Source organism: Oncorhynchus nerka, linkage group LG26 (genome assembly GCF_034236695.1).
Source record: "Oncorhynchus nerka isolate Pitt River linkage group LG26, Oner_Uvic_2.0, whole genome shotgun sequence".
Taxonomy (NCBI): domain Eukaryota; kingdom Metazoa; phylum Chordata; class Actinopteri; order Salmoniformes; family Salmonidae; genus Oncorhynchus; species Oncorhynchus nerka.
Window position 1 is genome coordinate 5038013 of NC_088421.1, and position 14156 is coordinate 5052168.

The 14156-nt window shown below is 41.2% G+C and overlaps 1 protein-coding gene across 1 annotated transcript in view; it reads right to left on the reverse strand.

Moving 5' to 3' along the window:
* The window catches only part of LOC115110093 (LIM homeobox transcription factor 1-alpha-like), a 31073-nt gene that overhangs the window by 14765 nt on the left and 2152 nt on the right, over window positions 1-14156 (reverse strand). The window contains exons 2-3 of the mRNA XM_029635447.2: window positions 12237-12322; window positions 11449-11641 (exon numbers count right to left, since the gene is read on the reverse strand). Of these exons, the coding sequence (XP_029491307.1) occupies window positions 11449-11641; window positions 12237-12322 (279 nt within the window). The remainder of the gene's footprint in view (window positions 1-11448; window positions 11642-12236; window positions 12323-14156) is intronic.

Here is a 14156-nt window from a genome sequence, read left to right on the forward strand (position 1 = left end):
GCTTCAACCACTACCCTTACCCTAGCTTCAACCACTACCCTTACCCTAGCTTCAAGTCCACATCCCAGTTCAACCATAACCCTAACCCTAAATCCAGTTCCAACCATAATCTCCCAACTCCGAATTCACAACTTAACCCCTGATTAGCTCCCCAAGCTAATACCTAGGCTTAGCTCAGCAGGCTAACACAGTCTTAGAACTAACACAGGAGACCTGGGTTTAGGAGACCCAGTCGGTCACTACAAGGTCAATATGAGAGTGCTATGGGATTGATACAGTAAGGGCTCGATTCAATCAGATCGACTTTAGCCCGCGATAACCAACTTCTGCATAGCGGTATATTGTTTCATTTAGGCGGTGTCGGAGGTGGAACTGCGTTGGAACTGTCCAATCGGCTTCCCGTGTTATACCCATCGCAGACATGCAAATCGCATTTGTATAAACTGATTGAATCTATGCTTAATCCTGGAACTCTAGGGGCAGTATTTTCATTTTTGGAAAAAGAAAGTTCCCGTTTTAAACGGAATATTTTGTCAGGAAAAGATGCTAGAATATGCATATAATTGACAGCTTTCAATAGAAAACACTCTAACGTTTCCAAAACTGTAAAGATATTGTCTGTGAGTATAACAGAACTGATGTTGCAAGCGAAAGCCTGAGAAAACTCCAATCCGGAAGTGCCCCAGGTTTTGAAAGCACTGCGTTCCAATGACTCCCTATTTGGCTGTGAATGTACCATCAACGAGCTTACGCTTATTACGTATTCCCCAAGGTGTCTACAGCATTGTGACGTAGTTTTACGCATTTCTGTTGAAGAATAGCCGTAGGCGTCACATCCGAGAGAGATTCTCGCGTAAAGTACAGAGGTAGCCATTACTCCAATCGGTCCTAGAGAAAAACGAATTGTCCCGACGGATATATTATCGAATAGATATTAGAAAAACACCTTGAGGATGGATTCTAAACAACGTTTGCCATGTTTCTGTCGATATTACGGAGCTAATTTGGAGAAAAAAATTGCTGTTGTGGTGACCGCAATTTCCGGGCGATTTCTCAGCCAAATGTGAAGAACAAACTGAGCTGTTTCGCCTACAAAAATAATCTTTTGGGAAAAAATGAACTTTGGCTATCTACCTGGGAGTCTCGTGAGTGAAAACATCTGAAGTTCATCAAAGGTAAACAATTTAATTTGATTGCTTTTCTGATTTCAGGGACAAGGTTGCCTGCTGCTAGCAAGGCATAATGCTATGCTAGGCTATTATAAACTTACACAAATGCTTGTCTAGCGTTGGCTGTAAAGCATATTTTGAACATCTGAGATGACAGGGTGATTAACAAAAGGCTAAGCTGTGTCTCAATTATATTTCATTTGTGATTTTCATGAACAGGAATATTTTCTAGGGATATTTATGTCCGCTGCGTTATGCTAATTAGTTTCAGGCGATGATTACGCTCCCGGATCCGGGATGGGTAGTATCAAGTATCAAACCAAAAGCCCAAACATCAGCACACACATACAACTCCAGACCGCAAAGGGTTACAGCAAAGAAACAGATCTCAAGCTTTCCACTATTTCTGCTAAATTCTTAGACACACAAACACACACGAACACTCAACCCAAATTCTCATACACACTCCTCCCGTACATCATACAGTACACACACCTGCTCACAGTTGAGGGGGAGCCGGGGTGTGTGTGTGTGTGTGTGTGTGTGTGTGTGTGTGTGTGTGTGTGTGTGTGTGTGTGAGAGGTGCTGATGGAGTGACTGCAGGGAACACAAGGAGACATTGTTGTTACTAATCTTCTGAAGGTCACCAGTAAAGACGTGTGCCAAGTCTCTCACAGAGACAGACATATACTGTACTCACACTATATAGAGAGAGACTCATCATATACCCACTATTGTAGAGCGTTGGGCCAGTAACCGAAAGGTTGCTGGATCGATTCATCGAGCTGACAAGGTAAAAATCTGTCGTTCTGCCCCTGAACAAGGCAGTTAACCCACTGTTCCCCGGTAGGCCATCATTGGAAATAAGAATTTGTTCTTAACTGACTTGCCTAGTTAAATAAAGGTTACATTTAAAAAATATAGAGAGAGAGACTCAACATATACACACTATACAGAGAGAGAATCAACATATACGGTGCCTTGCAAAAGTATTCATCCCCTTTGGCGTTTTCCCTATTTTGTTGCATTACAACCTGTAATTTAAATGGATTTTTATTTGGATTTCATGCAATGGACGTACACAAATGTGACGACCCTCCCACTCTGTCCACCGAATTCTTTCTCTTTGCTCTTGTTTTCCTTAATAGGATGTTGGTGGGCGGAGCCGGGGGGGGGGGGGGGTCGTCAGCGAAATGGGACACACCTGGGCTCGGGTATGTCCCAGGATAAATACACCTCTTCCTCACTCTTTCCATGCAGGCAGACTTGTAGATTTTGGTTGTGTCACTTTTGTGGCCAGTTTGTTTGTTTTGGCACCGTTCATTATCACATTTATGCACGCAAACACTCACTTACACTACTGACTACACACACACACACACCATGTTAATTGTTTTTAGTTTACTTTAGTTAATAAACATGTTTTGTTATTCCTTATCTCCACTTTGTCTCCCTTTTTATTATGAACTTTTGAGCCGGTTCGTGACGTGTGGAGGCTCGTCCGGGATCATAAGGTTGATTCCTAGACATTTTGGTGTGTAGCACTTCGTTGCATTATGAAGGACTAACACTAGTGTCGTTGGGCTTACTAGTGTGTGTGTGTTCGGGAGACAATGTGGAGTTAATGTTTGAAAACTCTGTAGGTGATTTTGTTTGCATCTTTTGATTACAGCTTTTGAGTTGTAATGTTTAGTGCCCAGTATTGGCTGCCTTTGTTTGGGTAACTTGCCACTGCGGTGGCTAGTTGGTTGTGTGCTGCTTTGGAGAGTATATTGGTTAGTTTCCAGGCCCCTGCCCAGGCTGGAGACTCTTACTCTACTTCCTGTTGAGACATCGGTCTGAGGCGAGTACAATCGGCTATGTACCTCAGTGGGAAATTTGGGTAGGGTTGTGAAACTTGCTACCCAGAACTATAGCCTTTTTTTCCCCCGTTAGGCTTGGCGACGTGTTTCACTTTGGAATACGTTAGGCATGGTTATTTTGTTTATTTTTGTGTGGTGTCCGTGGACTGAGCAGTTGTCTCTGGGGCACATCTATGGCTTGGGAGGATTCTGCCAGCTTGCTTCTTTTTTTCCCCCAAGTGGGCTACAGTGCGTAATTACCCACCACAAATCCGCAAAAAGACTAAGGTGGAGTTATTGTAGGTTTTGGGGAAGCTCCATATGTATCTCATCTCTCTTCTGTGGTGCCCATTGTGATTGTCATTTTCCTTCTAGTGGTCCGGTCTGCTCAGCAGGGGGGGGGGGGGGGCGAGATTATTTTTTTGTATTTACTTGTGACTGTGGTGTCTAACGTAGACGTGTTCATTTGCTTTCCATCAGAGGAACTGCTAAAATGATGTACTAAAGAACAGCTGTTGCAGATCGCTGAACACTACAACATTGAAATGAGTGAAAAAACGTCTAAAATGATGTTGGTGTTGCCAAAATGTATAGAGAAGGACCCTGAGATGTTATTTTCGTTTGAGCTTGTTGCGGATGTGCTCTTGTACGCCCTGTTCCTGAATGTCTACGTGACGGACCATTGTTTGGGATTGTCCTTTTCTGTCGCTCCTATCTGTTCCCTCCTGGTCTCGTTTTCTTCTTTCCTCTTAAACGTTGCTTCCTGTGTGCAAAGGTTGCTGGGGCAAGTGAAAGTGTGAACACGTACCCCCTCGTCAATTTGGGACATAGAGGCTGGGTCAATTTGGGACGCAGAGGCTGGGTCAATTTGGGACGCAGAGGCTGGGTCAATTTGGGACGCAGAGGCTGGGTCAATTTGGGACGCAGAGGCGGGGTCAATTTGGGACGCAGGGGTTGGGTCAATTTGGGACGCAGAGGCGGGGTCAATTTGGGACGCAGAGGCTGGTATGGTTTTCCGGGGTCCTTGTTGGTCCTCGGTTTTATGGGACGGGGGTGTGACGACCCTCCCACTCTGCCGAATTCTTTCTCTTTGCTCTTGTTTTCCTTAATAGGATGTCGGTGGGAGGAGCCGGGAGGGTCATCTGCGAAATGGGACACACCTGGGCTCGGGTGTCCCAGGATAAATACACCTCTTCCCCAATCATTGGGGAGACTCTCCATGCAGACATGGAGAGTTGTGTTGTGGCATTTTTGTGTGGCATTTGTGTGGCATTTGGTTGTGGCATTTTTGTGGCCGTTTGTTTGCTTTGGCACCTTTCAACACCCCTCATTATCATATTTATGCGCGCAAACACTCGCTTACACTACTGATAACTGACTACACAAACCATTGTTCATTGTCTTTAGTTTACTTCAGTTAATAAATATATTGTTATTCCTTATCTCCACTTTGTCTCCTTTTTTGTTACGAACTTCGAGCTGGTTCGATGAGAAATTACTTTTTTTAAACCAAAAATCTAAATTTGTACTGAAAAGTGGTGCATGCATATGTATTCACCCCTTTGCTATGAAGCCTGATCTGGTGCAAACAATTACCTTCAGAAGTCATATAATTAGTTAAATAAAGTCCACCTGTGTGCAATCTAAGTGTCACACGATCTGTCACATGATCTCAGTATACAGTTGAAGTCAGATGTTTACATAGACACCTAAACTCAGTTTTTCACAATTCCTGACATTTAATCCTAGTAAAAATTCCCTGTCTTAGGTGAGTTAGGATCACCACGTTATTTTAAGAATGTGAAGTGTCAGAATAAGAGATTCACTTCAGTTTGTATTTCTTTCATCACATTCCCAGTGGGTCAGAAGTTTACATGCACTCAATTAGCATTTGGTAGCATTGCCATTAAATTGATTCACTTGGGTCAAACATCTCAGGTAGCCTTCCACAACCTTCCCACAATAAGTTGGGTGAATTTTGGCCCATTCCTCCTGACAGAGCAGGTGTAACTGAGTCAGGTTTGTAGGCCTCCTTTTGCTCGCACACACTTTTTTCAGTTCCGCTCACACATTTTCTATAGGATTGAGGTCAGGGCTTTGTGATGGCCACTCCAATACCTTGACTTTGTTCTTCTTAAGCCATTTTGCTACATCTTTGGAAGTATGCTGGTGTCATTGTCCACTTGGAAGACCCATTTGTGACCAAGCTTTAACTTCCTGACTGATTTCTTGATGTTGCTTCAATATATCCACAATTTTCCGTCCTCATGATGTCATCTATTTTGTGACGTGCACCAGTCCCTCTTGCAGCAAAATACCCCCACAACATGATGCTGCCACCCCAGTGCTTCATGGTTGGGATGGTGTTCTTCGGCTTGCAAGCCTCCCCCTTTTTCCTCCAAAAATAATGGCCAAACAGTTCTATTTTTGTTTATGGCCTTTCAGGTTATTTCGATATAGGACTCGTTTTACCGTGGATATAGATAATTTTGTACCTGTTTCCTCCAGTATCTTCACAAGGTCCTTTGCTGTTCTGGGATTGATTCACACTTTTCACACCAAATTATGTGCATCGCTAAAACATATGGCTGCGTAGTCCCAAGGGTGAACCATACTTGTGGTCTACTATTTTTTTTCTGAGGTCTTGGCTGATTTCTTTTGATTTTCCCATGATGTCAAGCAAAGAGGCTCTGAGTTTGAAGGTAGGCCTTGAAATACATGCACAGGTACACCTCCAATTGACTCAAATTATGTCAATTAGCCTATCAGAAGCTTCTAAAGCCATGAAATTGTTTTCTGGAATTTTCCCAGCTGTTTAAAGGCACAGTCAACTTAGTGTGTGTAAACTTCTGACCCACTGGAATTGTGATAGGGAATAATAAATTAAATAATCTGTAAACAATTGTTGGATAAATGACTTGTGTCATGCACAAAGTAGATGTCCTAACCGACATGCCACAACTATAGTTTGTTAACAATACATTTATGGAGTGGTTGAAAAACGAGTTTTAATGACTCCAACCTAAGTGTATGTAAACTTCTGACTTCAACTGTATATATGCCTGTTCTGACAGGCCCCAGAGTCTGCAACACCACTAAGCAAGGGGCACCACCAAGCAAGGGGCCCCATGAAGACAAAGGAGCTCTCCAAATAGGTCAGGGACAAAGTTGTGGATAAGTACAGATCAGGGTTGGGTTAAAAAAATTATCTGAAACTTTGAACATCCCACAGAGCGCCATTAATCTATTACTAAAAAATGGAAAGAATATGGCACCACAACACACCTGCCAAGAGAGGGCCGTCCACCAACTCACAGACCAGGCAAAGAGGGCATTAATCAGAGAGGCAACAAAGAGACCTAAGATAACTCGAAGGAGCTGCAAAGCTACACAGCGGAGATTGGAGTATCTGATCATAGGACCACTTTAAGCTGTACACTCCACAGAGCTGGGCTTTACAGAAGAGTGGCCAGAAAAAAGCCATTGCTTAAAGAAAAAAATAAGCAAACACATTTGGTGTTTGCCTAAAGGCATGTGGGAGACTCCCCAAACATGTGGAAGGGACTCTGGTCAGATGAGACTAAAATTTAGCTTTTTGGCCCTCAAGGAAAACACTATGTCTAGCGTAAACCCAACACCTTCCATCACCCCAAAAATACCATCCCCACAGTGAAGCATGGTGATGGCAGCATCATGCTGTGGGATGTTTTTCATCTGCAGGGACTGGGGAACTGGTCAGAATTGAAGGAATGATGGATGACACTAAATACAGGGAAATTCTTGAAAGAAACCTGTTTCAGTCTTCCAGAGATTTGAGACTGGGACGGAGGTTCACCTTCCAGCAGGACAATGACCCAAAGCATACTTCTAAAGCAACACTCGAGTGGATTAAGGGGAAACATTTACATGTCTTGGAATGGCCTAGTCAAAGCCCAGACCTCAATCCAATTGAGAATCTGTAGTGTGACAAAGATTGCTGTACAGCAACGGAACCCATCCAACTTGAAGGAGCTGGAGTAGTTTTGCCTTGAAGAATGGGCAAAGATCCCAGTGGCTAGATGTGCCAAGCTTATAGAGACATACCCTAAGAGACTTAGGCTGCGGCTGCGGCTGTAATTGCTGCAAAAGGTTGCTCTACAAAGTATTGACTTTGGGGTGGTGAATAATTATGCATGCTCAAGTTCTCAGTTTGTCTTATTTCTTGTTTGTTTCACAATAAAAAACATTTTGCATCTTCAAAGTGGTAAGCATATTGTGTAAATCAAATTATACAAACTCTCAATAAATATATTTTCATTCCAGGTTGTAAGGCAACAAAATAGGAAAAATGCCAAGCGGGGTGAATACTTTTGCAAGCCACTGCACACACTCTATAGAGAGAGTCACACACACACACACACACACACACACACACACACACACACACACACACACACACACACACACACACACACACACACATCTATATATATATATATATATATATATATATATATATGTATATTTTAAACATTAACAATTTGATGTTATTTTAATGGACACTTTTTTTAAAGTGACTTAGAAAGGTCCTTGTTTTTGAAAGAATTTTTTTTTTTTGTCCATTAAAATAACATCAAATTGATCAGAAATACAGTGTAGACATTGTTAATGTTTTAAATGTCTATTGTAGCTGGAAACTAATTTTTATGGAATATCTACACAGGTGTACAGAGGCCCATTATCAGCAACCATCACTCCTGTGTTCCAATGGCACGTTGTGTTAGCTAATCAAAGTTGATCATTTTAAAAAGCTAATTGATCATTAGAAAACCATTTTGCAATTATGTTAGCACAGGTGGAAACTGTTGTGCTGATTAAAGAAGCAATAAAACAGGCATTTTTTAGATTAGTTAAGTATCTGGAGCATGCTCGTGGGTTCGATTACAGGCTCAAAATGGCCAGAAACAAAGACCTTTCTTCTGAAACTCGTCAGTGTCACGCCCTGACCTTAGATATCTCTATTTTCTATATATTTTGGTTAGGTGAGGGTATGACTAGGGTGGGTACTCTATGTTTTTGAATGTGTAGAGTTTTTTGTATGTCTAGGGTTTTTGTATGTCTAGGGGTTTTGTATGTCTATGTTGGCCTGATATGGTTCCCAATCAGAGACAGCTGTTTATCGTTGTCTCTGATATGGTTGATCATATTTAGGCAGGCCTTTTTCCCCACTTTCTGGTGTGGGATCTTGTCTATGTGTAGTTGCCTGTCAGCAATATATTGTATAGCTTCACGTTTCGTTTGTTATTTTGTTAGTCTGTTCGGTGTTCATTCTTTTAATAAAGAGAACGTACGCATACCACTCTGCGCCTTGGTTCACTCCTTCATACGACGATCGTGACAGTCAGTCTATTCTTGTTCTGAGAAATGAGGGCTATTCCATGCGAGAAAGCGCCAAAACTGAAGATCTCGTACAATGCTGTGTACTACTCCCTTCACAGAACAGTGCAAACAGTCTCTAACCAGAATAGAAAGAGGAGTGGGAGGCCCAGGTGCGCAACTGAGCAAGAGGACAAGTTCATTAGAGTGTCTAGTTTGAGAAACAGATGCCTCACAAGTCCTCAACTGGCAGCTTCATTAAATAGTACCCGCAAGGTCAACAATGAAGTGGCGACTCCAGGATGCAGGCCTTCTAGGCAGAGTTCCTCTGTCCAGTGTCTGTGTTCTTTTTCCCATCTTTTTTAATCTTTTATTTTTATTGGCCAGTCTGAGATATGGCTTTTTCTTTGCAACTCTTCAATACACACCCCTTGACTCTTTCAACATTTTGTTGTGTTACAGTCTGCATTTAAAATGAATGATGATTAAATTTAGATGTGTCCCTGGCCTACACACAATACCCCATAATGTCAAAGGGAATTATGTTTTTAGACATTTTTACAAATGAATAAAAAACGTAAAGCTGAAATGTCTTAAGTCAATAAGTTTTCAAACCCTTTGTTATGGCAAGTCTAAATAAGTTCAGGAGTAAAAATGTGCTGAACAAGTCACATAAGATACATGGACTCATTCTGTATGCAATAATAGTGTTTAACATGATTTTTGAATGACTACCTCATCTCTGTACCCCACACATACAATTATCTGTAAGGTCAATCAATCCAAGCAATGCATTTCAAACACAGATTCAACCACAAAGACCTGGGAGGTTTTCCAATACCTCACAAAGAAGGGCACCTATTGGTAGGGGATTTAAAAAAAAATGCATATATTGAATATCCCTTTGAGCATGGTGAAGTTATTAATTGCACTTTGGATAGTATACACCCAGTCACTACAAAGATACAGGCGTTTTTCCTAACTCAGTTGCCAAAGAGGAAGGAAACCGCTCAGGGATTTCACCATGAGGCTAATGATAACTTTAAAACAGATACAGAGTATAGTGGCTTTGATAGGAGAAAACTGAGGACATATCAACAACATTGTAGTTACTCCACAATATTAACCTAACTGACATAGTCAAAAGAAGGAAGCTTGTACAGAATAAAAAAAGACTAAAAAAAATGCATCCTGTTTGCAACAAGGCACTAAATTAATACCGCAAAAAATGTGGCAAAGAAATTGACTTTGTGTCTTGAATACATAGCATTATGTTTGGGGAAAATCCAACACAACACATCACTGAGTACCACTCTTCACATCTTCAAGCATGTTGGTGGCTGCATCATGTTATGGGTATGCTCGTCATCGGCAAGGACTTGGGAGTTTTTTAGGATGAAAAGAAATGGAATAGAGCTAAGCAGAGGCAAAATCCTAGAGGAAAACCTGGTTCAGTCTGCTTTCCAACAGACACCAGGATATTATTTCACCTTTCAGCATGACAATAACCTAAAGCACAATGCCAAATATAGTTGCTTACCATGACAGCTTTGAATGTTCCTGAGTGGCAAATCTATGGCAACACTTGGCTGTCTCGCAACAACCAATTTGACAGAGCTTGAAGAATTTCAAAAAAAATTATGTGCAAATATTGTGCAATCCAGGTGTGCAAAAGCTCTTCAAGACTTACCACAGAAAGACAGCTGTAATCGCTGCCAAAGGTGATTCTAACATGGATTGACTCAGGGGGTTGAATACTTATATAATCAAGATACAGTTGTGTGTTTTTTCATGAATGTTTCACAAATATTATAATTTTTCTTCCTTCCACCTTGACATTACAGAGTATTTTGTGGAGATCATTGACAATTAAATCCATTTTAATCCCACTTTATAACACAACAAAATGTGGGAAAAGTAATGTGTTATGATTACTTTCTGAAGGCACTGTAGTTTCAGACACTTTTAGAGGGAGTGAGACAGTGAACTCATCAACTCAACACCATTTCATATCTGTCGCACTCCAATTCCCCCTACTAACACCTCAACCAAATTACCCTGTAACGGTACACACACTCGTCTTAGTTTTCAAGTTAGGAATTATTAACATCATTTCCAAAGACGCAGCAACTGAGAGAACTTCTCTACTACTCTCTCTCACTTTCTCTTCATATCCTCTGTCTCCACTCTATATCCCTCTTCACCTATCCCTCTGTCTCTCCTCTCCCTTCTCTCCTCCCTATCCTCTCTCCCCTCCAGCTTTCCCTCCCTTTTTTCCCCTCTCTCTCCTCCAGATGTCTGCTACAGTGGGAGAGTCTGTGCGGCTGGACGTCGTCTGACACTGTTCACAACAATGATAACGACCTGCAGGCTACGTCCTTCAGCCGTCCGTCCCTGGGGATCTCACACACACATACAAACACACACACACACACACACCCACGCACAAGTCGAATGCACACACGACCACACACACACACACACACACACACACACACACACACACACACACACACACACACACACACACACACACACACACACACACACACACACACACACACACAAGCACACACAGACACACACACACAGACTGACAAACAGACCCCCAGACAGATAAAAAGTCCAAGTCATATTTATCAGAGAGGAAAGTGGATCTAGCTTAAATCCTCACTAATAGCAATTCAGTGTTTCATGTATATACCCTCCAAACATTCAGGGACTAGTGTCTGCAGGTTTTTGTTTTTTTCCTTTCAATTAAGACCTAGGCAACCAGGTGAGGGGAGCTCTTTACTAATGTAACCTTAATTCATCAAGCAAGTTCAAGGGAGGAGCAAAAACCCGCAGACACTCAGCCCTCCATGGGATGAGTTTGACACATTTTACATCTGTTCTGTCACATATTCCATATAGACCAGTTCCTATAAGACCCTAAATAATTTCACACGTTTGTTCTATCTCGACACCAGCACACCTGATTCAGGAGGGGCACAAGGACTAGGTGACAAAACACTGATTAAGACAATGCCAACACTAAGGTTTGTGTGTCTTTTGGGATTTTAGTAGTATTGACGTTCTCTTACTTTTCGTAGTCATGCTTGCAATAGAGCAGACGGTCTCTGCAGTAGCATGTCCCATTGAGTGCGCTCAGACACACTGCACACTTGACGCAGGTCTCGTGCCACGAGCGCTCGTTGACACGCAGCAGGAAGCGGTCGGCAATGGGCGACTCACACCCCGCACACACCTCGCCCCCTCCGCCCCTGTGTTCTGAACCTGAGGGGAGAGGGGGACACAGGAGAAAGGGGGATACCTAGTCAGTTGCACAACTGAATGCATTCTACCGAAATATTGCTTCCACATTTAACCCAACCCATCTGAATCAGTGAGGTGCGGGGGCTGCCTTAATCGAAGTCCACATCATCGGAGGGTATAGTGTGTGTGTGTGTGTGTGTGTGTGTGTGTGTGTGTGTGTGTGTGTGTGTGTGTGTGTGTGTGTGTGTGTGTGTGTGTGTGTGAGTGTGTGTGTGTGTGTGTGTGTGTGTGTGTGTTCAGATCTGTAAATGTCAAGCAGAGCTTGAAAATTAAATAAAGCATTTCAACATTACTTCCCAGCAAGGTCCAGGATTTTTTTTATAACAAAAATAGTCATACACATGATAAATACAAATGAAAATGTATCACACATCAAATGTATTACATATTTGTCATATATGTATCCCATTTATAACATATAAAGTTGAGAATGTAAAAGTTTCTGTCACTATAACCTTTGAAATTTCCATGGATATTTATTTAATTATTGGACAATAATGTTAAAATCATTATGTGCCAGTCAGGCTCAAGATGTCAGTCCTATTTCACTCCTCACCGAATGGCGTGGAGGCTGGAGGCTGCTGAAGACATGATTGGGTCTCCTCTGTTTTCATCCCGGCCCTCCTTCCTTCGTTGTGTTCGCTGGACGAGAAGGAGGAAAGAGAAAAGGGACAGTTACCCTCTAAATACAAGCCTACAGACAACAAGTGCGTAGAAGGAAAAAAATAGAGGGCAGGTTGTCGTCGACGAAAAGTGAGAAAGAGAATATACCGTAAGGGGGAAATAAAACGCATCAAAAGTCAATGAAAGAAAGATACGTAGGCTATAGGCCTAAACATGACCGTGGATATTATATTTCAGTGTCCTCTTGAAAACATATTTAATATCCAATGTATAAATGAATTACATGAACAGTCGACCGCAATGCGCACATATTGCAACAGGAATAAAATATAATGTAAATATTTCCGTGGATTGGATAAATGATTAGGAAATTAAAATAAATGTGCTAAACCTAATAGGCTACTCAATTTGGTGCACTCAACAGAGTTTTAAACACCTGACCCACTGCGACTGAACGTTGGAGCCGATGGTGGTGTGTGGCCCTATTCCTGTTTATTGACTTGCATCATATGATACCCGAAGTCAGATTGGGGGTCGAACCGGAGATCTGGCTTTGGCCTAATCTTGACCAAAAACTGGTCGGGATTAAACCCCGTGACCTGCTGACGCCACACGGTCACACAAACGGGGGGATGCCATACGTGATATTTTCAATAAAGAAAGATGTTGTCGAATAAAATTCGTAGAAATGTATGAAATCTATCTAAATTCCAACTAAAGCATGGGGATTCATTAATATATTTTGAATAATAATACCAATATTAATAATAATACTGTTAATAATAGAATAAGACAAATAATAATAATACTAATGGTTGTGGTAGACTATAGAATTGTTCCATCACGACACTTAGTCTTGGACTTCTCAGGCCTATTCCATGAACACAAACTTCATCTACATAAATCGTGACATTTCAAGAATGCACGGTAATCAATAGGCCCATTGCAACATAGCGATAACATGTTTATTTATTAATTGACAATATTCCAAATCAAAGCGACCCTAAGTTTTTTTAAATGAATATTTATGATTAAGAACGCCTAAATCTAATTCCAGCCGATACCCTACATTTCGAAAGGAACTAACCGTTCTGAATGACCGATTATATTTAAATATATTATTTAGGCTTGAAATTATAATTTCTCAATTATTGGGTTATCAGATAACAATTCTTAATCGAATATGGCGCTTACCGTGGGCTACTTGTTAATGAATTGACCTGATAGACTTTCAAGATGCCTTTGCTCTCATTGGAGCAATGAGGGTGTCACTGCTTCGAATAAAAATAAAAGGAATTTTAAAAAATGAAACCTGATTCATATATCAAGAAATATGAATCATAATTGATGTAGGCTATAATGTAATTTACACCGTCATTACAAATCGAAATAATTATTCGGTCTATGTGATGAATTAAGGATTACAATCTCGAATAAAATAGCCTACTAAATCAAATAATTTAGGCCTATGCATGTGCATAGACTACAGAACTGTATCCAATAACTTCACAAATATGTATTTCAATGGATTATTATCCAAATGATCACAACAGTGATTACAAGATAGGCTATAATATTAGAAAACCACATAAACCAATCAAATCTCTTGAAAAACAAATATGGAATATTATTTTGTTTTCGACCAACTGCTATAATGGACACTATCTGTCATAGAATGTGAGTTGCCTTGCTTGTGCCAAAGCGAGAGCGTCTCTATTCGCCTATTTCCGAGAGCACATAACGGATTGCATTTTCCTGTCTATTATTCATAACCGTGTAAGGTTCATGCAGACTAATACTGTGGACCAGAACCGTATATCCTTAAACTACTATCAAATACATGCGCCAAATA